Source organism: Trichoderma asperellum, chromosome 1 (assembly GCF_020647865.1).
Source record: "Trichoderma asperellum chromosome 1, complete sequence".
Taxonomy (NCBI): domain Eukaryota; kingdom Fungi; phylum Ascomycota; class Sordariomycetes; order Hypocreales; family Hypocreaceae; genus Trichoderma; species Trichoderma asperellum.
Window position 1 is genome coordinate 348041 of NC_089415.1, and position 24646 is coordinate 372686.

At 30.5% G+C, this 24646-nt stretch overlaps 4 protein-coding genes across 4 annotated transcripts; 2 read left to right on the top strand and 2 right to left on the bottom strand.

Annotated features, from left to right (window-relative positions):
• Positions 1-154: 154 nt before the first annotated feature.
• Positions 155-2532, top strand: TrAFT101_000065 (uncharacterized protein). The gene is made up of 3 exons (XM_024902124.2): positions 155-683; positions 775-1659; positions 1748-2532. The coding sequence occupies exons 1-3, from the start codon at positions 468-470 to the stop codon at positions 2483-2485; spliced, it is 1839 nt and encodes a 612-aa protein (XP_024755774.2). The 5' UTR covers positions 155-467; the 3' UTR covers positions 2486-2532.
• A 15311-nt stretch (positions 2533-17843) lies between these two features.
• Positions 17844-19055, top strand: TrAFT101_000066 (uncharacterized protein; the record flags this gene model as incomplete). The annotated part of the gene is made up of 2 exons (XM_066125908.1): positions 17844-18162; positions 18235-19055. The coding sequence occupies 2 exons, from the start codon at positions 17844-17846 to the stop codon at positions 18885-18887; spliced, it is 972 nt and encodes a 323-aa protein (XP_065982005.1). The 3' UTR covers positions 18888-19055.
• A 1221-nt stretch (positions 19056-20276) lies between these two features.
• On the bottom strand, positions 20277-20892 carry TrAFT101_000067 (uncharacterized protein; the record flags this gene model as incomplete). The annotated part of the gene is made up of 2 exons (XM_066125909.1): positions 20277-20288; positions 20347-20892. 2 exons carry the CDS (start codon positions 20890-20892, stop codon positions 20277-20279), a joined length of 558 nt encoding a protein of 185 aa, XP_065982006.1.
• Positions 20893-21180: 288 nt separating this feature from the next.
• TrAFT101_000068 (uncharacterized protein) lies at positions 21181-24256 on the bottom strand (the record flags this gene model as incomplete). The annotated part of the gene is made up of 2 exons (XM_024901284.2): positions 21181-23709; positions 23765-24256. The coding sequence occupies 2 exons, from the start codon at positions 24254-24256 to the stop codon at positions 21181-21183; spliced, it is 3021 nt and encodes a 1006-aa protein (XP_024755777.2).
• Between the last annotated feature and the right edge of the window lie 390 nt (positions 24257-24646).

The following is a 24646-nucleotide window of genomic DNA, read 5'->3' on the forward strand; positions in this document are numbered from 1 at the left end:
TGGGAACTTTGAGGCTCGTTGGCTCGAGTCATTCATTCCTCGGAGGGATATTGTCACGGGTATCGCTGGTGGATTCGAGATGTGGCGCTAGTCGCCGACCATGGGGTGTGTATTGAATTTTTGCCGTTCCAAGGTCGGCGACCCGGTGTCTAGGTCGGCGTCGGACTTTCGCCAATAAGATTCTTGTCCTAGGCCCTTGACAGGTGGATTGTTCTCGATCAGTGCCGTAGTTCTCACGTTCTCTCATCTAACGACGTTGGAGTAGCTTGGAAATCAAAACATCTACAACCAAGCTGTAAACGAGCATCTTCCTCCTCAGATCAGTGGTCTCCGTCCTCTCCTCGCCAGTATTCGCCACAGAAAAAAAAAAGGGAAGGAAACGAGGGGGATTCTTCGGCTTTCACAAATAAAATTAAAACATAACAAGAAAAAACAATTTGTCAAACTCCGTCAGGCGAGCTTGCGGAATGGAAAGCTTTCTCTCTATCCTAGATGATTATCCAGAAGTGTCAAATCTAAGCCCGACATTCTCTTGGGCCACGTCTCCAGTTGTCGACCAGTCAATTAACCCCGGAACTACACCTACAGATAATATCAAAGACAATCAAGGACCTGTCACCCCAACCACGGAGACGCAGACAGATGCTCCCAGGTTGCTGCCTGTAAAGACCTGTCTGACATGTGTAGGTGCTTCAGCGAGATCCCAATGCTTCTTTCTATGGCAAATCCGCTCTGCTCCAGCACCTGTATACTGAACTATAAAATAAAATATAGCGTCGCAGACATCTGAAATGCAGTGGATCCAATCCGTGTGCTCGATGCGTCACTTCTCAAGTAGAATGCGTCTTCATTCCATCGCAACGAGGATACAACCGTCTTCGACGAGCCACGACTCAAGGCAAGGAACGGCTGCCACTGGCAGGCACATCACGACTGCAGTATCAGCCTCCGTCTCCAGGACCTTCAGTCGATGCAGCTCGCGGCAATGAGCCGAATCGCAATCAAGCCTCTGACAACGAAGTCGAATCACATCCATTGTCAGCCAGTTCCCGGCTGAACAAGCTATCGGCATACGATACGAGTGCGCTTTACAACCAGACTTCGTCGCCGCAGTTGACAATTATGAATGATCCGGACCGACCTTTAACTGCATTCTATTACCATGCATTTGCATCCAACCCGTTCGTCCTTCCACGCTGCCATCTCTCTCAAATTGACGACGCGAAGAGCCTGCATGTCCTGGTTACGGCCATGAGGTGGGTGGGCTCTCTGTACATCAACGCCACGGTCCAAACCGATTTGTACAACGCCGCACATTCCTCTATATATGATGACCAGGCGCCGCGTAATGGTTTTCTTGTTCAGGCCATGATGCTGCTATTGGTGGCATTAGACGGCAGTTGCCAGAGGCGCGAAGCCCTCAGAATACTGAGTGATGTGGAGCTGCTTGCACTAGAAATTGGTTTACACAAACGCAACTTCGCAGACCTTCATGGGCAAGGCTCTCGTATCCTAGAAGAGTCTTGGAGACGAACATGGTGGTACCTCTACATTGTGGATGGCATGATTGCGGGCATACATCGCGAAACTAGCTTTGCACTGTTTGACGTCTCAACTGATGTGTTACTTCCTTGTGAGGAACATCAATACCTTTCCGGGGTGGGTGAAACAAATGGGACTCCATTATTATGCGTTCTACTCAGCAGGTTTCCAAATTTATTGTGGTCAAGCTAACGACTAATGCTAGGAAATTCCAAAGCCGCTGTCTCTCCAGGATCTGCATGATAGAAACTTCAACGAAGACGAACACCAATTCTCGTCATTTGCTCAATTGATCATATGTGGTCAAAGTCTCGGTACTTTTTTGCAATTACCACCTATATGTAACCCTGAGGACCCTAATGTAAAAGAACTGGAATTGCTTCTTACGAGTTGGAGGCTGCATCTACCTCGCTTCAAACGCCACATGTTACAGCAAGACGGTGAGCCGGACGAGGTGATGTTTCAGGCATATATGATAACCTATGCCATACTCATACTCCTATACCAGCCATTTTGTCGATTCAACACCAAAGCAGCCCAGGCAATCGACACCTGCGCGCCGGTCCAACGCACCTTAGGCAACGACTACGTCGATTATTACACGAAGGAGACGATTTCATCGGCCAACGCCATCAGCGCCATGATTGCACGAAGAGAACCACTGCTCTCACACACACACTTCTTTACATGTGCGCTCACGCTGTCGTCTATTGTTCACCTCAGCCACTGGGCACTGCTGTCGTCAGATGCTCGTGATTCTGCCTTGCGGGAAAGCATTCGCTTGAACCTGGGTGCTTTAAAACTCCGCGCTAGTGTTTGGCCTGCTGCTGCCGAAGCACAAGCACAGGTCGCTACCGTAGCCAAGGCGATCCATCGAATAAAGAAAACAGAATCCGCAGAATCCAATCTTTTGGATATTTTAATAAACAATGAAAGTATGTAAAATAGTTCTGCAATAAAACGATTTTGTTTTGCAATGTAGATTTAAAATTATACCCATCCCTGAAAAGCTAGTTATAATTAATACCTGCTAAAGATTGATAATTAATTGTATCCTATAAAAGCATCCTTACCCAGCTAATAATAACCAGAACCATATGTATTAAAGTATAGCACTATAAACAGGATAACTTGTTTGAAAATTGAAATAGCATTTGGGAGAATTTTATTTTAATAATTAAACATCTAGGGGTATTCTGCAACGATCCGTTATACCGTAAGCCAAACGGGGCAAAAGATTAGGTGTAACGTTCTGTTCCTATACCTAGTATAGGGTAACTAGTTCCCAAGGAATAAACCTTTAACATTAGGTTTATGTTAGCAGAGAGATGCAAAGGATCTTATAAGCAGTCTTAGTCATATAGCTAATAACTTTAAATAAGGGTCTAATCTAGTTATTATATAAATACTTATGTTAATAACTAACTATCTAAGCTATATTTAATAAGCATATTAAACAATCTTATATAGTAAGTCATTTTATAATTATTACTTATATAAGTAATATTATACTTAATAAAAATACTTCCCTAAAGTTACAGTTTTATTTTATAAATAGATATATATTTTACTAAAAATACATTTCCTTTATTTTAATTAACTAGCTTATCTATAGTTTACCTAAAGGTATATACTAAAGGGATTTTATATAGTTAATTTATAATACAATGCCCCCCTTCTATTAGTTTTATCCTTAAGGCCTAAGACTATATAAGATTTTATTTTTCCTTCCTTTAGTAATAAATAATTATATTTTTTTATAATATCTTATAGTATTTTTAAATAATATTCTTTAGTTTTTAAAAGCTTAATTAATTATTATAAAGCAGTAATAATAATTATTAAAACTATTAAAGTCCTTATTATACTTTATTTTTTTTATAAATCCTATAACTTACTTTATAAAATAGCAATAAAGTATAATAAATATCTAGAATATATTTATAAAGGTTAAATATATAATAAAAATAGTATTTCCTTAGCTATAGGTAAGTATTTTTTTAGTTTTTAATAAATATATGTTTTATTAATTTATTTTCTTAGTATAATATTTAGCAGCTAAAAAAAAACATTTAAATATTATTAAGTATTAAATTAAGCATAAATTTTTTAAACAGCAATAAAAATTAATAAAGTATTAATAATAATTAATATTATTATTTTAATAAATAAATAAAAGTTTTATATAATTATTATATCTTTAGAAGCAGTATTAATAAATTAATATATAAAGTAAGCAAATGCTTTATTACAGGGTTTAATCTTTTAATAAATTAAATAATTTAAAGTATATTAAATTAAAGGCAGTAGTTAATGTATAGCTTAATAGCAGTGTTAATATAATTAATTAAAATACAGTGCTTGTTAATTTAGGCCCAGTATTTAAAAAAACTTTTTTATTAGCGCCTAAGAATTAAAATATTTAATAAGTTTTTATAAATTTTTAAGTTCTAAGTATCCCTTTTATTTAATAAAATATTTAATATTATTAATTTTAGGGTTTTAGTGTATAGTAATAATATTTTTAATTTTATATTCTTCTTTTTAATTTTCTATAGTTATTTTATTTAAAATAAGTCTTTTAGTTTCTTTATTAATTTATGCTTTTTTAAATTATAATATATAGAAAACTGGATTTTATATTTTTATTATATTTAGCAAGGCTAACTTATAGTTAACTTCTTTAATTTATTTTAAAATTTTATAAGGTTTTATTTTTTTAACATTAAATTTATTATTTAGCTTATTTATTTTAATATTTAATAGTTTATAGCCTTATAAGTATTACAGCAGGTAAACTATATCTTCCTTCTAAAGAATTAATCCTATAATTCTATCTTTATCTATATATTTCTTTATATACTTATTAATAAACTTAAGTTATATATATATTTCTTTATATAAATTAATTATTAATTTTACTTATAATTATACTTTCTTTAAATTAAGTCTATCTTACAGTAGTTTAAATACTTTTAGTATAAATTTATAATTTATAAAAAAAGGCATTAGTTTTATAGATTTTAATAGTATACTATTATAGTATAGTTAAGCTACTAGTAGTTTTTTAACTTAATTATCTTATATAAAGTTAATATAAGCTTATAAGTAGGCTTTAATAATTTAATTTATATACTTAATTTATTTATCTATCTAAAGATAATATATAGTATTAAGTTTATAGTTTATTTTTAATTTAACTATAAGTTTTTATTAAAATTTAAAAGCAAATATTTATCTTTAATTTAAAATAATTTCTTTAAGTAGTCTATAATTAGCAGTAATTATTTTTATATAGGTATAAGTAAGGTTTTTTAATAAATATAACTTTTTATATAGTAAAAAGTAAGCTTGCTTTATAAATTAATAGATTACTATAAAAATACTATTATATTATATACTTATAAATAGTTTTTTTAATAAAAGTAAATTAATAATATAGTTAAAAGTAATTAATTCTTAAGGTTATTCTATAATAAATAATAGTTATAATTTTCTATAAGGCTTATATCTTTTATCTTTTATTTATTAGCATATATTATAATATAATATAATATACTTTATATATTCTTTAAGCTTTTTAATATTATAATATATTAAAACTTAATTATATATTTTTATTATACTTTTATATTTATACAGCAGATATTTATAAATATATTTAATTACTTTTTTTTATAGTTCTTTAAGTACTTAAATTTTTCTATATTATTTAAAATATTTTAAATCTATAGTAATATTTTTTAAATATTATTTATTTTTTTAATTTTTAATAAATTCTTTAATTTCTTTAAGCATAGGGTTGCTTTTTAAGACTTTAAATATTATATAAATTTATACTTATTTAATGTTTTTATTATTATTAAATTATAGTGCTTGCGCTATATATTTAAGTACTTTTTATTTATAATTAACTCTTTTACTTAATGCATTAGCTTATTTATTTTCCAATCCTTTATAGTAAATAAATTTAAAGTTAAATTATAAAAGAAATTTAAAGTATTTAACTTATTAGCTTAATAATTCTTATATAATAATAAAGTAAGTAAGGTTTTTATAGTCTATAAGGATAGTAACCTTATGCTGGCTTTTATAGCAGTAATATTTTTATTCTTTAAGTACTTTAATAATAGCTAATATTTTTTAGTTATATATAGTATATTATATTACTAGTTTATAAAGTTTATATAAAAAAAATATAATAAATTATAGCTTACTATTTTCTTTAGGTTAATTTAATATTTCTTTTATTATAAATATTAATGCATCTATTTTAATTATAATAGGTTTTTTTAGGTTAAATATAGTAAAAATAGGTTCTAATATTATTGCTGTTTTAAGTTCCTTAAGGGCTTTCTACTATTCTTCCCCCTACTTAAAAAAAATACCTTTTTTTATTATATTTATTAATAAAATAGCTTTTTACATAAAGTCTTTAATAAATTTTTAATAATAATTAATAAGTTTAAAAAATGCTTATACTTCTTTAAATATTATAAGCATTAGCTATTCTTTAATTACAGTAACTTTCTTAGGGTTTATATAGATTTTTTTTAAGGTAATAATATATTTAAAAAATTCTACTTATTGGGAATGAAAAATATATTTTTTAAGATTAATAAAGAATTTTACTTCTTTAAGTTTTTATAATATAAAATAAATATATTTTTTATATTCTTTAAGGGTCTTTAAGAAAATAAAGATATTATTAATATAAGCTATTATAAAGTTATTTAAGTATAGTTTTAGTATATAGTTTATTTTCTTTTAAAAGAATGCAGGTGCATTAATAAGCCTTTATAGTATAACTATATATTTATATAATTTATATCTTATAGTAAATACTGTTTTTTATTTATTTCCTTCTTTTATTTATATAAGCTTATAAGCTTTAGTAAGGTTAAGGGTTATAAACTATTTCTTTTTATATAATTTATTTTTAATTTATAAAATTAATAGCAAGGGGGTTTTATTTTTAATAATAATTTAATTTAGTTTATAATAGTTAATAATTAATTAAAGTTTACTGTTTTTTTTTAAAATAAAGATAATAGAATATTTAATAAATAATTTTAATATATAGATATATTCTTTTTATAGTTGTATTTTAATCTATTCTTTAAGTATTTTTAATTCTCCTTTACTTAAGTTATATATTTTATAAAATTTTAATAATTCTCTTTCTTTTAGCACTATTTTATAGTCCTATTTTAAATATAGTAATAACTTTTTTTCTAGTTAATTATTAAAGAGTTTTTAATATTTTCAGTATTATTTTAAAATTAATATTAATTATTTTTTAAAAGTAAGTTCTTTTATTTTTAACTTATGCAATTCTTTATTAAGTTTTATTAATTTTTAGTGTAAAATAGCAATATACCTTTATATATAAATTTATTTTATTTTCTCCCTTTTTTAATAGTGCTAAAAAAGAATATTTAAAGAGCTAAGGAAAACCTTAGGCTTTTAATAACTTAATTCCTCTTTTAATATTTTTATATTAATTCTATTTAAAGTACTTCTATTATTGCGCTAATAGATTTAGCCTATTCTTTATTCTATATTAGGTTTATATTTATATAACTAAGGTATTCTTAAGATAAGGTTATATTTTAGGATATTAATTATATTATATACTACATTTATAGTATAGTTATTAATTTATAGCAGCAGGGGATTAGTTTATTGCTTTATCTATCTTTTATTATACTTAAAGGTTTATCCTTTAGCATAAAAAAGTTAATATAGTTTTTTCTTCTTATATGCTAGTAACTGTAGGCATATTGTAGTTATAGTAGATATATAGTTACTTCTTAACCTACTATCTATTAAAACATTAAGTAAATTCCTGTCTAATAATACTATTAAAATAATTCTTTTATTAAAGTGCTTTTCTTTTTCTTTACTATTATATTTTAAATTAATAATATTTAAATATTATAAGTCCTCCTGCTGCCCTTTTATAAAGAACTTTAATAGTTTTTTAAATAATGCTAGTTTTTAATCTTTTTTTCTATATATTATAAATATTTTATTTTATTACAGTCTTTAAATTCTTTTTATTAATAATCTAGCTTTACTTTTTTAATTTCTTTTTGCTTATATTAATTCTATAATTTTTTTAATTTATATACTTTACAAGATTAGTTAATGCATTTAAAAAGGTTTATTTTATTTAAATATTTAAGAGGTTTTAAAACAACTATTTTAAGGGATTAATATTATTAAATAGCTTTTTATATAAGGCAGTATAAATTATTATAGGGTTTTAATATTATATACTAAGGGATATATATTAAAAAAACATTCTTTTTAGCTTTTTATTTAAAATATTCTATACATCTATAAGTAATATAATTAATTTAGCTAATTTAATAATATAGCAGATATACTAGGTTAATGTAATTATATTCTTTAATTATTTTTTTATAATTAAGGCCTTGAGTAAGTACTTAATTAATAGTAACAGCTTTAATAATATACTATATTTCTAAGGTTTACTTTTATAGGTTATTTAAGTAAGTATATAACACTATTAAAGTATTTTTTATATCTGCATTTGCTTTATCTATAATATTATATTAAAATAAATTAAGTGCTATAATTTTAAAGGTAAAATTCTTATAATATTATATAATATCTTTAGTTTCTTTAAAGTAATATCTATAATTGCATTATTTATTATTTTTATTAGTTTTTAAGGCAATGCCTTTAATTAAATTTATTAAGTTTATAAAATTAACTTAAGGGATAGATTATCGGTCAGGGATTTTATTATTTACTTTTACATTTAGTATCTAGGAGTAATTTAAGAGCTTAAATGTAAATTTATAAAAGTTATAGTTATTGTTACGACCCAACTCTTATGGTCGCAACTATAGGCCTACCGGGTAGGCATCGTTGGATTAACTTAAGCCCGGCGCATCAATTAGCAATAGGTCGATACAAATTATATTCGATTTATCTTAACGCACACTTAAGATCGATGAAAATCAACATTAATCCATTATAATCCAGAGATACCAACTAGATATATAAGTTTACTTCTTATGCTTATTTAAATAATTTAAATAATTAGTTATTAATATAGTTTTATACCTATAGATTAAAAAGCACTTTTAATCCTTATTAATAACTATTATTATAATATTATTGCCTATAGGTTTCCTAACCCATCCGCTAACATAAACCTAAAGAGCTTATTTTAGGTTTATCCCTTAGGAATTTACCCTATACTAACTATTTAATATATAGTTTATTATATATTAATAACTTTTATTTAAACAGTTACTAGACCTATAGGCAATAATGAAAATATAGCAGGCAATAGTTAGTAAAGAATTACTTATATAGATAAAGAAACTTATAAATAATATCCACCTCTTACTGCAGAATAAACTGTAATTAATTTACTCCTTATATAAATTAAAAAGCTAAAGGATTAACTAAAGAATAAGAAAAAGAAAAAAGAAGAAATCCTTAGGCTTAAGCAACTTAATAACTTTAATGGAGATACTTTAAAAATAAATAAATTTTTTACTGAATTAAATACTTATTTTAGCTATTTCCTAATTAATTTAGGAGACAATAAGGATTAAGTCCTCTTTATAGCTAACTGCTTTATAGGAACTGCTGCTGAATAGTTTAGGCTTATTCTAATGGATTATAATGCTATAAAGGAAGAACCTATTAAAATAAAGATTTAAATAAGCAAGATTTTTAGTAATTATAAAACCTTTAAAAATTAATTAAAAAAATTCTTTAGAACTATAAATAAAAAACAGAAAGCAGAAAGAGAACTTAGGTTTCTATAATAAAAAAGAGCCTTATTTAAGCATACTACTACCTTCTTATGCCTGCTTACTAAAGTAAATTAAACTGAGGAAATAAAGAAAGAAGTTTATTATAATAGCATTAAGTCTAAAGTTAAGGATAAGTTATTTAAAGAAAATTAGAGTAAAATTGGATTTATTAAATATACTTAGAAGGCTATTAATATTAATAACTATAACTTTAAAAGAAGCTAAGAATGTAAACTAGAAAAATATAACTACTAATTAACCTTTTAATAGAAATTTTAACATTATATAAACTAAGGTAAAAAATAAAAAGAATATATTATAAAAGATAATGGAACCTGACTAAGATGAATAGACCTTAATACTATTAAAGTAACTAAGTTTAAAGGAAAATGCTATTTTTATAGTAAACTAGGCCATAAAGAGGTATACTGCTATTTTAAGAAGAAGCAGGAAGGAAATAGAAAAAGCCTTAAATAAAACAATAAAGCCGATAAAGTTTAAATAGATATTATTATAGAACTACCTTACAACAGCCTTAGTTAAACTGCCTATTATAATAATGCATGCCTTATATACAGAAGTAATAAGGATGGATTAAGATACTATTTAAAAAAGCTAGGAAAAATAAAATCTTAAAAGGAAGTTAAAATTAATACTTTAACCTCCTATAAGCTACTCAGCAATAAAAACTTAAATTTTAGCATAGAATTAATCTACAGATACTGCAGATCTACTAACACTACTTATAAGTATAATAAAAAACAAGCAGCAATATAGAAGAAAAACTATAACTATAATAATTGCCATTTACAAAACCTTAACCATAAATGCCAAAGATGCCCTAACTGCAGATCTATAGAAGAATACTAATATAGTTATAAAGGCAAATAGCAATAAAATATAAAAGCTATATATAAACTCTTTAAAAAAGAAGATAGATTAACTAAAGAATACCTTAAAGAACAGGAACAGAAACTTCTAGATAAAGAAACTAATAAAAATAAAATTATTTATAATAAAACTAAAAGAATTTATAAATACAGCTTCTATAAAATTAATAAAAAACACTAACAGTAGATTAACACCCTTCTAGATATATACCCCTTTATAAAACATAAAGTTACTTTTAAAAATATATATAACAGCAATAACATTAATAATAATAAATATTATTAATGCAGCTCTTAGAAACTATAATATAATAAAACTTACTTAAAGTTTAATAGAAAAATATATAAATGCCTATAATGCTATTTATAGAATATAAACCACTACTGCAAAAAACCATAAAGGTTAGATAGATTAGTTCCATTTTATATATATTAATATAACCTCTATTACTCTTAAGACCTTAATTATAACTGCAAAGGATATAATATCTGTAAATCATTAGACAAGGAATATAACTGCATGTATATTTTAAAAGCATAGGCAGAAGAAGAAGAAAAATAAAAAGAAAGACAATAATATTTTAAAGAATACCTACTATAAAAGATAAGTATAGAACAAGTACAAGAGTAAATAAAGGTTATTAAACTAGACCTTAGGAATGCCTATATCTATATTTTAATTTATAATATCCTTAATGCTTTTAATAAAGATTATAGAAAATATTACTAAAAGGAATATAATAATATATATTGCTAAATGCATATGCTTAATAAATTAATAGATTAATAGAGTAAATAACTAAAGAGAGTTAAAGTATAAAATTACTTAATAGACTACTTTTTAAACTATAATATATAATACTGTAGAAAATACTATAAGGAAAAACACTAGTTCTATTAAATAACTTAGAAACTTTTATAAAAAAACTATAACTTTAATAACTACTTAAATAAAAAATAAAGAAATAAAACCTTAATTAAGAAATATTATTAAATAATTAAAGAATAAAATAATTAAATTAAATGCTAATAGTATAAGAAATATTAATCTAAGATATAGTAAAAAAGCCCTTTAAATATAATTACCATTAACTTAATTAAAACATTAAAAAAAAAGCTAGTAATTAATAGATATTTAAACTAGTAATTAATTAAGATTTATATAGATAGCGGTTTAGATTGTAACTTAATTGCTGACAGCTTGATAGACTAGCTTGAAATACCATGCATTATTAAGAAGACACTATTGGTTATCTCTAGCATTATAAGCATAAATACAGGAATAACTATTACCTATAAGACTAATTATCTCCTTATAATAATTGCCAATTGAACTAAAGATATTAAGTTTAATATACTAGACTTAAGAGACTGCAATATTTTACTAAAATACCTATAGTTAGAAAAATACAACCCTATAATTAACTAGAAAATAAAAGAAATAACTTAAGAAAAAGATATCTCCCTAAAGTTATAACTAGGCCAGGAAGGGGGTAAGGAAAGTAAAGATATGCTTATAGACCTATAACTAAAACCTCCTGCATAATTAAAAAAAAAGAAATAAAATAAGAAAGATAAAGCTAAGAAAATGGAAATATAAAAGAAAGTTAGATTTAACCTTAAAAAATCACTAATATTACTATAATATAATAATTAGCAATAAAAAGCAAAAATTATATAAATTAATAAAATTATTGCTAGATATTATATAAAACTAGCTAAACTTAATATTATATTAGTAAAAGTAAAAGAATAAGCTAAAGTTAATAAAAAAGAGCCTTTAGCTAAAATACTATAATAATATTAGAAGTATAAGAAATTATATTAGTAAGTATTTAAGAAAGAACTACTACCTTACTTAAAATGAGATTATGAGATTGTACTTAAGGATAGAACTTTACTAAAACTCTATAAGATTTATAATTTTAATAAAATAGAGCTTAAAATGCTTAAAGAATAGCTATAAATATAATTAAATAAAGGATATATTAAAGTATTAAACTCTCCAGTAGAGTACTTTATTATTTTTATATTAAAAAAGAATAAAAAGCTTTATTTAGTTATTAATTATTAATAGCTTAATAAAATAACTATTAAAGATAGAATGCCTTTACTATTAATTACTAAAATTAGAGAAAGATTATAAGGCATAAACTAGTTTATAGCCCTAGATTTTATAGAAGCCTATAAACTTATAAAAATAAAGGAAAGATATAAATAAATAACTGCCTTTAAAATAAAATATAGACTATTTAAATATTTAGTTATACTATAAAGACTTATAAATATACTAGTATTATTTTAAAAGAAAATTAATTTTATTCTTAAAGAATACTTAAATGACTTTATAGTTGCATACATTAATAATATTTTAATCTTTTTAAAGATATTAAAAGAATATAAAGAATATATCTATAAGGTATTATAAAAACTGCAAGACGTTAAGCTCTTTATTAACCCTAATAAATGCTAATTTTATATATAATAAGTTAAATTCTTTAAATATATTATTATACTAGGGGAAGTTTAAATAAATTTAACTAAAGTTGCTGCTATTTAAGACTAGGAACTCCTAGAAACCCATAAAGGATTATAAAGTTTTTTAAGACTTGCTAATTATTACTAAAGATTTATCTAAGGGTATAGTAAAATTATAAAACCCTTAACTAATGCTACTTAACTTAAGGAAGATAAAAAGGGCAAGAAGAAACAAAAAGATAGAAAACTATCCTAGATTAATAAAATAAAATCAGTATTTTAAAAGCTTAAGAATGCTATTATAAGCAAACTAATACTTACTATATATAACCTAAGTAAGTCTGTTAAAATAGAAACAGATGCTTTTAACTTTACTTTAGAAGGAACCTTAAGATAATAAAATAAAGATAGAAGACTTAAGCCAGTAGCTTTTTTTTTTAAAAAACTATATGGTCTAGAGTTAAGATATTTTATTTATAATAAAGAATTTTTAGCAATTATTAAAGCATTTAAAAAATAGCAATACTATTGTTTAGGAAATAAATATAAAATTAAAGTCTATACTAACTATTAAAATATATTTTACTTTATAATTATATAATAACTCTCTGCATAATAAATTTATTATTTTAAATTCTTAATAGACTTTAACTATAAAATTATCTACTGTAAAGGAATAGAGAATAGAAGAGCTAATGCTTTAAGTTAAAAAGAAGAACATTTTAAAGAAATTCTTAAATTTAAAGTATAAATCCTGCATAAGAATAACTAAAGGAATTATAAATAAATTAGAATTAATACTTTATTTATTATAGAAGAATATAATCTTATTCTTAATAAAATTAAGGATTAAATTAAAGATTAGTAACTAGAATAGTTCCTTAAGGAAGTAACTATAATTAATAGACTCCTAAGATAGAGTAAATAAATTTAGATATTAGAGGAATTGCAGATAGAAGTAATTTAAGATGTTTATTATAGTATAATTACAGCAGTACATTAAGGTATATAAACTACCTATAATTATATATTATATTATTATTATTTTAAAGAACTTAAATAAAAAGTTAAAGAGGTTATTAAAAATGCAATATATATAAAAAAATAAAAGATAAATAACATTAGCTATATAGGAAATTATAACCTATTCCAGTTCTTAAACAGAATTAGTATACCATTATATTTAACTATATTACTGATTTACTAGGGTTAAAAGAACCATTAACTAATATAGTTTATAATAGCATCTTTATAGTAGTAGATAAACTCTTTAAGTAAGCCTACTTTTTACTGCATAAGAAGTCTTATACTATAAAAGATTTAGTATATCTTTATATATAATATATTTTTGCAGAATATAGACTACTAGTAGAAATTATATTAAACAGAGGAAATACCTTTGCTTTTAAGTTTTAGTAAAAGCTTATAGCTAAATTTAAAACTTATTATAAGCTAAGCACTATATACTACCTATAAATAGATAGCTAAATAAAAAAAATAAATTAAGTTATTAAGGCATACTTATAATACTATATTAACCTTATATAAGATAATTAAATAAAAAAACTCCCTGCAGCATAAAATTAATATAATAGCTCTATTTTAGAATCTATAGAAGTTATACTATTCTACATCAATTATAGATTTACACCAGAAGCCTATAGACTACCTTATAATAGTTTAAATATAGAAAATACTTAAATTTTAGCCAAAGATATAATTTAATTATAGGAAGAACTTAAGGAATAACTTAAGTTTATTTAAGATTGCATAAAGCAATAAGCAGACTGTATAAGGATTAAAGGACTAACCCTTTAGAAGGGAGATATAGCCTACTTACTACAGTACTTATGCAATAAGAAGTTACTAAATATTAAAATAAATTAATTAAGTAATAAACTGGATTTTAGAAAACTTAAACTATTTAAAATTTTAAAGAAAATTAAAGAAGTTAACTATAAGTTAGACTTACTTGATAACATAAAGTTAAAAACAGCTGTTTTCTATATCTTACTACTAGAAAAAGCATTAGTAGATAAAGAAATAGGTAAATTAATTATAGATGAAATTATTATCTAAGATAAAGAAAAGGAATATAAAATTAATAAAATAATTTATATATAAATAAATAAAGAAACAGGTAAATGAGAATACCTTATAAGATAAAAAGGGTATAATTTATTTAAAGACTTATGGGTTCTTAAAAAAGAACTTAAGAGGAATGCTTAGGCAATCCTGTAGAAATACCACTAGTCTTTAAGGATAGAAATAGCAATGGATTTAAATTAAATGTAGATTAATTAACGACATTAATAGACTGGGATAGGCTGGCGGAATTAAGCGCTGCTAAAGCAGCTTAACAAGCAACCTTTATAGCTTCCCTCTCCTTGCGCTTAATGCACTTCAATTCCTTTAAATTATTAATACTATAGAAAACAGCTTATGCTGCTTTCTCTTTTTAATTCTTATGCTGCTTATAAAGATAAGTAATCTTGGCTATTAAGCGCATTGCCTCCTCTTCAGCAGCCTTAACTTTATTATTTAACTAATCCTAACAATAGAAAATTTATAATAATTATTAAGCAGTAAAAAAAGCCTTATAATAAAACCTATAATCTTTTATATATTTAGAACAGCAACTTAAATCTTTTACTGAGGCAAGGCATTAAATACCTTTCTTTTTATATAAGTAATAAGGCTTTATTTTAGTAGGACAAGAGAAAATAAATGCAGTAAATGCTATACTTTTATTAACTTTCTTTTACTTTTAAAAATCAGGAACTTTTAATTTTTAAATACAGTAAGATATAATAAACACTAGAAGAAGAATATAAAGAAGGAAAATAACTCACTAGGAAGGATGTAGGTACTTATATATTAAATAACTAAGTCTTAGGGACAAGACTAACAGAGGGGGAGTATTATATTATAACCTAACTCTTATAGTTACAACTATAGGCCTACTGGGTAGGCATTATTAGATTAACTTAGGCCCGGCGCACTAATTAGCAATGGGTTAACATAAATTATGTTTAATCTATTTTAATGTATACTTAAGATTAATAAAAATTAACATTAATCTATTACAATCTAGAGATACTAACTAAATATATAAGTTTACTTCTTATGCTTATTTAGATAACTTAAATAGCCAGTTGTTAATATAGTTTTATACCTATAGATTAAAAAGCACTTCTAATCCTTACTGGTGACTATTATTATAATATTATTGCCTATAGGTTTCCTAACCCATCTGCTAATATAAACCCGAAGAGCTTATTCTAGGTTTGTCCCTTGGGAATCTACCCTATACTAACTATCTAGTGTATGGTTTGTTATAGTTATTATTGTTTTTAAAAGATCTTAATTGTTTTAATAAATAGATAGTCCTATTGTCTTTATCTATAATATATATTGCTTTTAGCTTAAGAATAGTAAACTGTTCTTTTTTTAAAGATCTACAGTTTTTTACTATATAATTTAGCTTTCTATAGTTATAATATTTAAAGTCTTTCTTTTCCTTTTTCTTTTATATTATATTAAAGTCTATAGGTCCAGCTATACTATTATTATCTTTAGTAATTAATTCCTGTTATTTCTTGCTTTAATTTACTTAAAATCTTAAATAATATTTCTCTTTTTATTTAAAAAGATTTATTTTTAATTTTTATAGTAAATTATCTACTTTTATATATTTTTCTATAAAGAATAAAAGATTATATTATTTTTAATTAATTTAATAAACTTCTTTTTTAATTTTAGGTTTAAGTTTATTATAAAATTATTTAATAAATACTAATTCTCTTTAATTAATATATATTGCTAGATCTTAAAATATTATAGTATAGTTTAAATACTTCCCTTTTTAATAAATAATAATAAATTTATTTTTAGCTATTTTAATTTCTTTAATATCCTTAAAGGCTTTTTTAAGTTTTTTTTTAAATTTATTAAAACTTTTAAAAATAGCTTTAATAGCGTCTTTAGCAGTAAAGTTATATTTTATATAATTATCCTAAATTAATTTAAACTATTTAAAAGCAAGTCCTAAAAGATAAAATGCTATAAAGAATACTTTATTTTCTTCTTTTTTAAAAATAGTAAAGAAGTTCTAAAAATAAGCCTTAAGTTATATAATAAATAATTAAAGTTTAATAGGCTTGCTATTATATACTAGTAAAGGTTAAAGCTTAAGGGTAACTTTAATATTTTTTCCTAAGGCTAATGCTTTTTATTTTTTATATAGTTTTTTAATAAGTTTTTTAAGCTGCTTAATAGTAAGCTTATCTTAATTAAATTTATTAATAAAGTTAATATTTTTATTTATATCCTTAATAGAATTAAAGATAGGGGTATTAAAGTTGCTTAAGGTTGCTATAGTAATTTAAATTACTTAAAAAATCTAAAGTATCTTTTTAAACAAAAGTCATTAATATATAATATTCTATTTCTATATCTAATATAAAGTAACTAATTCTTAAAGAATAAACCTTTAATATTAGGTTTATATTAGTAAAGAGATATAAAGGATTTTATAAGCAGTTTTAGTTATATAGCTAATAACTTTAGATAAAGGTCCAATTTAGTTATTATATAAATACTTATATTAATAATTAACTATTTAAGCTATATTTAATAAATATATTAAATAATCTTATATAGTAAGTTATTCTATAGTTATTACTTATATAAGTTATATTATACTTAATAAAAATGCTTCCCTAAAGTTGCAGTTTTATCTTATAAGTAGGTATATATCTTACTGAAAATATATTTCCTTTATCCTGATTGGCTGGCTTGTCTGTGGTTTACCCGGAGGTATATACTAGAGGGATCTTATGTGGTTGGTTTATGACATTAGGCCAATAACCACTATTATAGCAGTTACTGTAACGGAACCAGCTGCTTACAGTATAACGGATCTAGGCTGCTACGGCTACTACAGTGTACCGGGTTGTAACAAACCCACTCTAGTGGTAATTACTTTGGATACAGCCCAAGACACTGTAACTTAGTTTATCAAGCTTTGCCTAATACAGTTAGTAGTGTCCTGGATTCAAATTTCAAACGTATATTTAACTAGCCCTCCTCTTAATGCCCCTTATCTTCTTTTCACTAATTTAGCTACACCATGCCTATTACTCGATCGGCTACACGTGCCAGTAAAATAAATACTGAGAAAACTACAACAAAACATACGTCAAAGCAACAGAAGAACCCGCGCTCTATCATCAACAATACCATAAAGGCAAATGGCGAGGATCCATTTCCAGTGGAAGATCCACGCAGATTGGTAGAATGGATATCACTCAAAGATCCACCCAATAGTATCATCCCAAGTAGCGACGGCCTTTTTGCCACCCTACAAGAGATACACAAACTCAATGAATGCATTGTTATCGCCCGAGGCCGTCCTCGTGAACTAAGAGGAATTGAATGGTTGATTATCGGTAAGCAACACTTACCTATTGATGTATGTAAGAGGATGTTATACCCATACCCAATAGCTAACCATTTACTAGAGTGGAGAAGCAGCAGGGATAGGGAAAAGTTTCTTCTTTCAGAGCTTTTCCTCAGATTGAATGAAGCTCTTTCACAGCGGTCGTGGAGCCAAGAATTTGCCTGGTCGAGAATTGGGGGGATTATACGCGCAAACCCGATTTTCCCTCCACAAAAGCTTTATGAGGTCTTGACAATCTATTTTCCTGCAGACTTAGATCAAGAAGCTATCCTCTCTATTGAAGGGCTTAGAATATTCCCCTACTGGCAATTTGATGATGATGAAGAAGACCTAGCTAAATATCCCTGTGCGGCACTCAAGTCCCAAATTCCTTTATGGATAAAGGGGACTTGTGAGTACCAGGGACAAACTGCAAGGCGGTTAGCTCTTTTTATTGTATTCACTGACGAGGAAGGAGAACGATTGTTTAAAGAAAAGGTGAAGTATAACCGACGCGGAAGGCCACCTTGGGACGTCATGATGAATTTCTTTGATGAGCTAAAAGATCTTGGGATGATCGGGTACGAATCGCTGCATGTTGAATTCATGGAGGTTGTTCATTATGCACCAGAGAACTACGTACCAGAACCTCCCCGATCTATATCCCCTGAAACAAGGAAGCGTTTTAATGATTTACGAGCCCAGGAAGCCTATGACTCAGATATGTCATTATAAAAGAAAAATAATAGCAGAGCAGGTTATATAAGGTAACATTTATAGTTATTTAAAGTGCTATGGAATAACAGTTGGGCTTTAAATAAGCTTATTTTTAGTTTGTGTACTAGGAGCCGTTACTGAGGCTTATATTTACTCGGGAAAAATATGACTTAAAACTTAATGGAGTTTCCAATTTTAATTTTCTCTAATCTAATAATGAAAGTAACTTATTTTCATTTCCTTTTCTTCGATGCACTGAAGGAACGAAAACTGATGTGTGAAGATGAAACTAGTTTCGACACTGAGAAAGAGGGTTAATCGTGACTAATTTAGCAACGAACTCACAACCGTGCGGTCCGTCGGTTTGATTTGATATTCTCATCAGGGGCATGCTGGTTTGATTGTTTCATCGCTTAGTGACAGGTGATAACCTGGTGCTCTGAGCGCAGATCCCCCGTGACCAGTCACATTGATCAAGATACATAGCAGTAGCAAACCACTGATAGGTTCCAATGGAGGAAGTGAAGATATTTATATCGGATCTGACCTGTGGACAAATGCAACCGAGGAGATCTTTTGCGAGCCACCCTGCACTATGATCCTGCCCCCATTTCCATTAGCGTCCCCCATAACGATTGACTGGCCAGCATACCAGACTACCATTGCATCAAGCTCTAATGGGGTCACATTGACCAAGACCACTACAATCACCGTTGCTCCCTTCACTATCAACGAGATACCATTCTGGCCTATCACTGTGGCAAAAACTGGTGGAAATGCCTACTTGAGCCCCATGCAGAGTATTGCTCCACCAACCTTTGGTCTGACTTTGCCACAAAGTGAAGCTACTTTGCCCATCATCGTGATCTCCTTTGACAATTCACATGTTGTTACCGTGGTGCCACAGCCGACAGCGACATCAATCAACCCCCCTGGAATAAGTATCCCTATACTCACATACTCCGACGGGGAGGCACCCTCGAATGGAGGGTGTAGTTCTGGCGGCGACACTACTGGTTGTAGAAAGATCGATTGTTCCCTCTTTGGTTTTGGGAATAAATGTGAATTCTTTGGGTGTGATGGAGGCTGTCGCTTAGGATTCTGCAGAGGAAGCTGTGGTCCTCTCGATTGCGGCCCTGGATGCGGCCCTGGTAAGTCAACTGTGTTCAATAATCAAGCGCCTATATCATAGTTCGCCCATCATGTACGACGCTGACATATATCTTATTGCGCTTCCAGGAAACTGTCTTCAAGCAGGAGGTGGCGGCGGCTCCGAGGAAGAAGAGACATCCACTTCTGAATCGTGCAGCGCAACTGCCACGGCTTCTGTCGCGAGTTTTTGTGACTATGCCTGTCCAGACGGGGCATCGACATTCTGTGCCACTCTTTGCACCTCGATAACAATTATTAACTGTGAGCCTACCGCGTTTGTTAATTTCTCCCGGGGCACTGTGGACGCAGATGCGATTCCACTCACATTACTTGAGGGTTCCGATGAGGCCATGGCATCCACTGCCGCATCTGTGGCATCCTGGTTGAACCCACTATACACTAGCCTAGATCTTGTCATGACAAGTGGTACCACCATGACTGCATCAGCTACAGCGCCGGCTGTGACGACATCTGCTTCAGCAACTACCGCCACCGCTATCTCGACCTCGTCTAAAAGCACCAGCTCGTCCTCATACTGCTCATGTGATGGAAGATACGGCGTGGCACTGTCAACAAAGGCTAACAAGCCAAAAACCACCTTCCTGGTCTGTGATGTCACTCCAGCCCTGACAATTTCCACCGTCATGCCGACGACGACTAGCTCCGAAACCCAGTCTGCTTCCACAGCCACCTCTGCCAGCGAGTCTACATCCACGGGATTTGCGCTGTTTCTGACCACCTTTTCAGCCTCGGAGTGTCCCATTGGACTCGCATGCGAGGGTAACGGGAAGTGGAATGCAGTTATGGTAGATAGTGTTTGGAGCGATGAAGCGGCCGTGCCCATCAAAGGCACATGGAACCAGTATGGCATGGTTGATGGAAGTCAAGCAACATTCTGTGATCAGACTTCGACCTTCGCAATCGATGGCGACGACATTAAAGGCTTAAGCAGCGTCAGCAGGTATGGCTCCTATGCTTGTAAGAAGGAACCTGTTCCTGAAGAGAATACCTGGTATGATCCGGAAAATACGGTATCCTATGACATCGTAGGGGCATGGACGTGTTTCACAGATATCTGTACTTAAAGTATATAAACTCCATATCACGGTCATAGAGCCAAAACAGAAAACAACTATAATGCATACCTCGTAGAAAAATTTTAGTTCTTGAATGCTGGAAAATATCTCTTCAAGCCATAATCCAAGGATCTCATTCCGATAGGTTTCACCAGATAGTCATCAGCACCAGCAGCATTCGCGGCTTCTCTATCTATTTCACTGTCTTGCCCAGTCACAATGAATAGAATACTTGACTTCCATCCATGTTGTTTCTCCAAGGAACGCATCTCGTACGTGGCGTCAATGCCATTACACACCGGCATCTGCAAGTCCATGAGAATCAGCTCAATGGGAGCTCCGTCACCAGCAGCGTGGGATGCTTGTCGCTTTGAGAATATCTCAATAGCTTGTTTGCCGTCAGCCGCACTGAGGCATGACAGTCCTCGCTTCTTGCAATACATCTGCAAAATGCGGAGGTTGATAGCGTTATCATCTACAACGAGTGTGAGGGGTTTAGCTGATCTTGCGGGGGTTGAAGGTAAGGTAGAACGCCTCCAGATTGCTGGCTCATTAGATTGATGTGTCGATGATAGACCCCAATCCAAGCTCGACTCACCGCCATGTTCGAGCGTCTGACTTGTTTCTCCATTGGAAGAGAGCGAGGGTGAGCCATTCAAAGAGCTGTACCCTTCGTCTGAAGTCAAGTAAATTTCTTCTGAAGAGGCGGAATCAGTACCACCTTGATTTAGGTCTTCGGCTAAGGTGTTGTTGGACCTGGCAAGTCTCTTCGCTGGATTGATCATCATGGCAAGATTATCGGCTTCTTCAAGTATGCTAAGAAGCTTCAACGTTGAGAAGGGTCCGCTAGCATATATGACATTTGGTAGTGACTCGAGAGACCCTGAATCAACTGATGTTGGGACCAGCCAGATGACGACTTGTTCAGATGGTATAGATGAAACATGGCTGTGGGTCAGTTTCGAGTCACGACCGGATTCAACGATTGTAAAGCTGTCTTTGTAGCTCTCTGAAGCGGTGAGTCCATTACGGATCAGGAACTTGGCGAAGTTTGAAGACAGATGCAAGTCAGGCAAGTCAGCCCCCACTTGGTGGAATCTCAGCGGTAAGTATGTTAGAGCGGACACTGTTTTGTGTAAAGGCACGGCCGAAGCTGCATAAGTGATATCTCGAAATGTTGCTCTGAAATGGGAGCCGCGATCGACCCGTGATGATATTAGCTCAATAGAGCCGTGAAGTAGGGTCGAAAACTTGGTGGCCAGAGGTAAACCTAGTCCAGCGCCTGTCGAGTGCTCGCCACCTTTCTCGTAGAGCTCAAAGATACGGCTTTGATCATCTGGCTGAATGCCACAGCCCGTATCTTCGACATCGACCACGAATGCATCTGTCCCTGGTTGTTTTGAGGAAGTGACTATTACAGCACCCTCGGATGTGTTTTGAATGGCATTAATGATAAGGGGAAGAACGCTGTCCCGAAGCAAGCTGAGGTCGGTTTTTAAGCACCTACGGTCTGGAGGTAGATCAAAGTGAAAAAAAATTGAAGGCGTCGAGCCTGTGTCCCTTATCGCTGCGTCAGAAATACCCTTCACGAGCTCCAACTCCAGCTCGCTAATGTCGTGCGTGGCATAATGTCGTTCGGCCACGGCAACATCAGCCCATCTGTTCAAGGTAATCATGCTGTTAACGGTTGACATAAGCTCTCGACCTGCTGTAGATATGGTATCAAGGTACAACGATGACGTTTTAATATCAGAGATAAATCCCGCGACCTCGGCTAACGCTGGCTGTATTTTGGCGTTCTCAGATATAGTGATTGCCTTTAAGTCCTCGGCAAGAAGTTCGGCGGCGCCGAGAATGCCATGAATGGGAGTTCGAAGCTGATGAGATATTCCACGAAGAAACTTTTCTTTTGCTCTGATTGCTTCTGATAGAAGACGTTTCTGCCAAATTTGGGTAAGCATAGATGCACAGGTTTGTATGAACCAAGCATCGACATCGTCAAATATTCTTCGAAAATCCTTGGTAGCCACAGCAAGTATTGAATGACCTAGTTTGCTCTCGCACTGGGCAGAAAAAATCCGAACAACTCTATCTTTAGGAGTATCGCTATGGTTTGAGGTTTCAATGAACTCATCAATGTAGGCGGTGTCTTCCCATAACCCATTGTTCAGGTCAGAGGGCAATCCCGAATGCCGGCTGTTGGCGAATTGATCAATTTCAGACGACTGGATGCTGATTGACTCATCCGGATAGGCAGTTCGCAGTATGCTGAGCACTGAGTCTTGTGGATCATGATCGTCGGATACATTTTCAACAGTCGCAATGAGCTCGGCCAGTCGATGGCGCTCACGTTGACGCCGGGCTCGTGTGCACTGCACAATGTCGGCTACAATCCAATCGGCAAGACGAGCGAGTGTTTGTTGTTGCTGTTTCGACAAGGGAGGTTGACTGGTTGCTGAGGCGACACATAGCGATCCTAGCCCAACACATTCCCCAGATTCGTGCTGCATTCGAAGCGGGACGCCCGCGTATGCTATTAATCCTCCTTGTTCAACATATGGCGACTCTCGGAACCTCCAGTCCTCCATCATATTTGGTAGAAGAAATACATTCTAAACGCACGAAATTAGCAGGTACTAAAGGAGTTCTAGATGGAATTGGCCATACACCAGGAGGTTGGGTCACCGTATGGGCGCAAAGCGTTTCGCCACGGGGGAGAATAGCGAGCTGAACACCAACTGTTGCAAGACGGATGTAGACGTTGACATCAAGTAATCCCACGATGGCAAATTCCCAGCCGGAAGATTCTTGTGCTAAACATGCTTTTTCCTGAAGCCCTGAGAGGAGCTCAGGTTCGTTGCCAAGATCCCGCCCGTAGTACCATAGCATAGACAATCTCAACCGTTCATTTTTGGCCAGATGAGCCCGCAGGTATCGAGATGGAGCACGGGGAGGTTTCTTGGGTATCGATGCCGAAGCGTAAGGGTCAATCTTGGTGGGATAGAAGCACGACTCGGTATCCGGAGTCCACGGCGCAATTGGAATTTCGGCATTGTCAACATCGAATATTGGACCCACGTTGGTAGGGCGGGTGGGCAGGCTCTGCTCTTCTAGTGATGGCGACAAAAGGGCAGCGTCTGCCTTGGGGAAGAAATGCATTTGCAACTCGGAAACTATGGCCAACGGCTCATTGTAATGACCCAAGAGTCGCTCTGCTCTGAAGCAGTTTTCGACGAGAAAAGAATGATGTCGCACTCAGGATCGATCGAATAACAGGCTGGGTGGGGCTCCCTTCCAGTAAACAAGGAGCTCAAGGATTTGTGGGGAAGGACGGAGCAGATTCTCCGATCCAGTCATAAGCAAGATTTTCGTTTATATACTCCGTACATATACCATTTATGAATATATACTTTATTAGAGTTCTCTGCATCCACATACACTTGCGACTTGTGTAATTTATGGCCAAGATAATCGCTTTGCTATTGAAGCAATATTGTTGCAACCTGGTCCACCATAGCAGCTGGATCCGTTATAAGCAGCTGCTTCCGT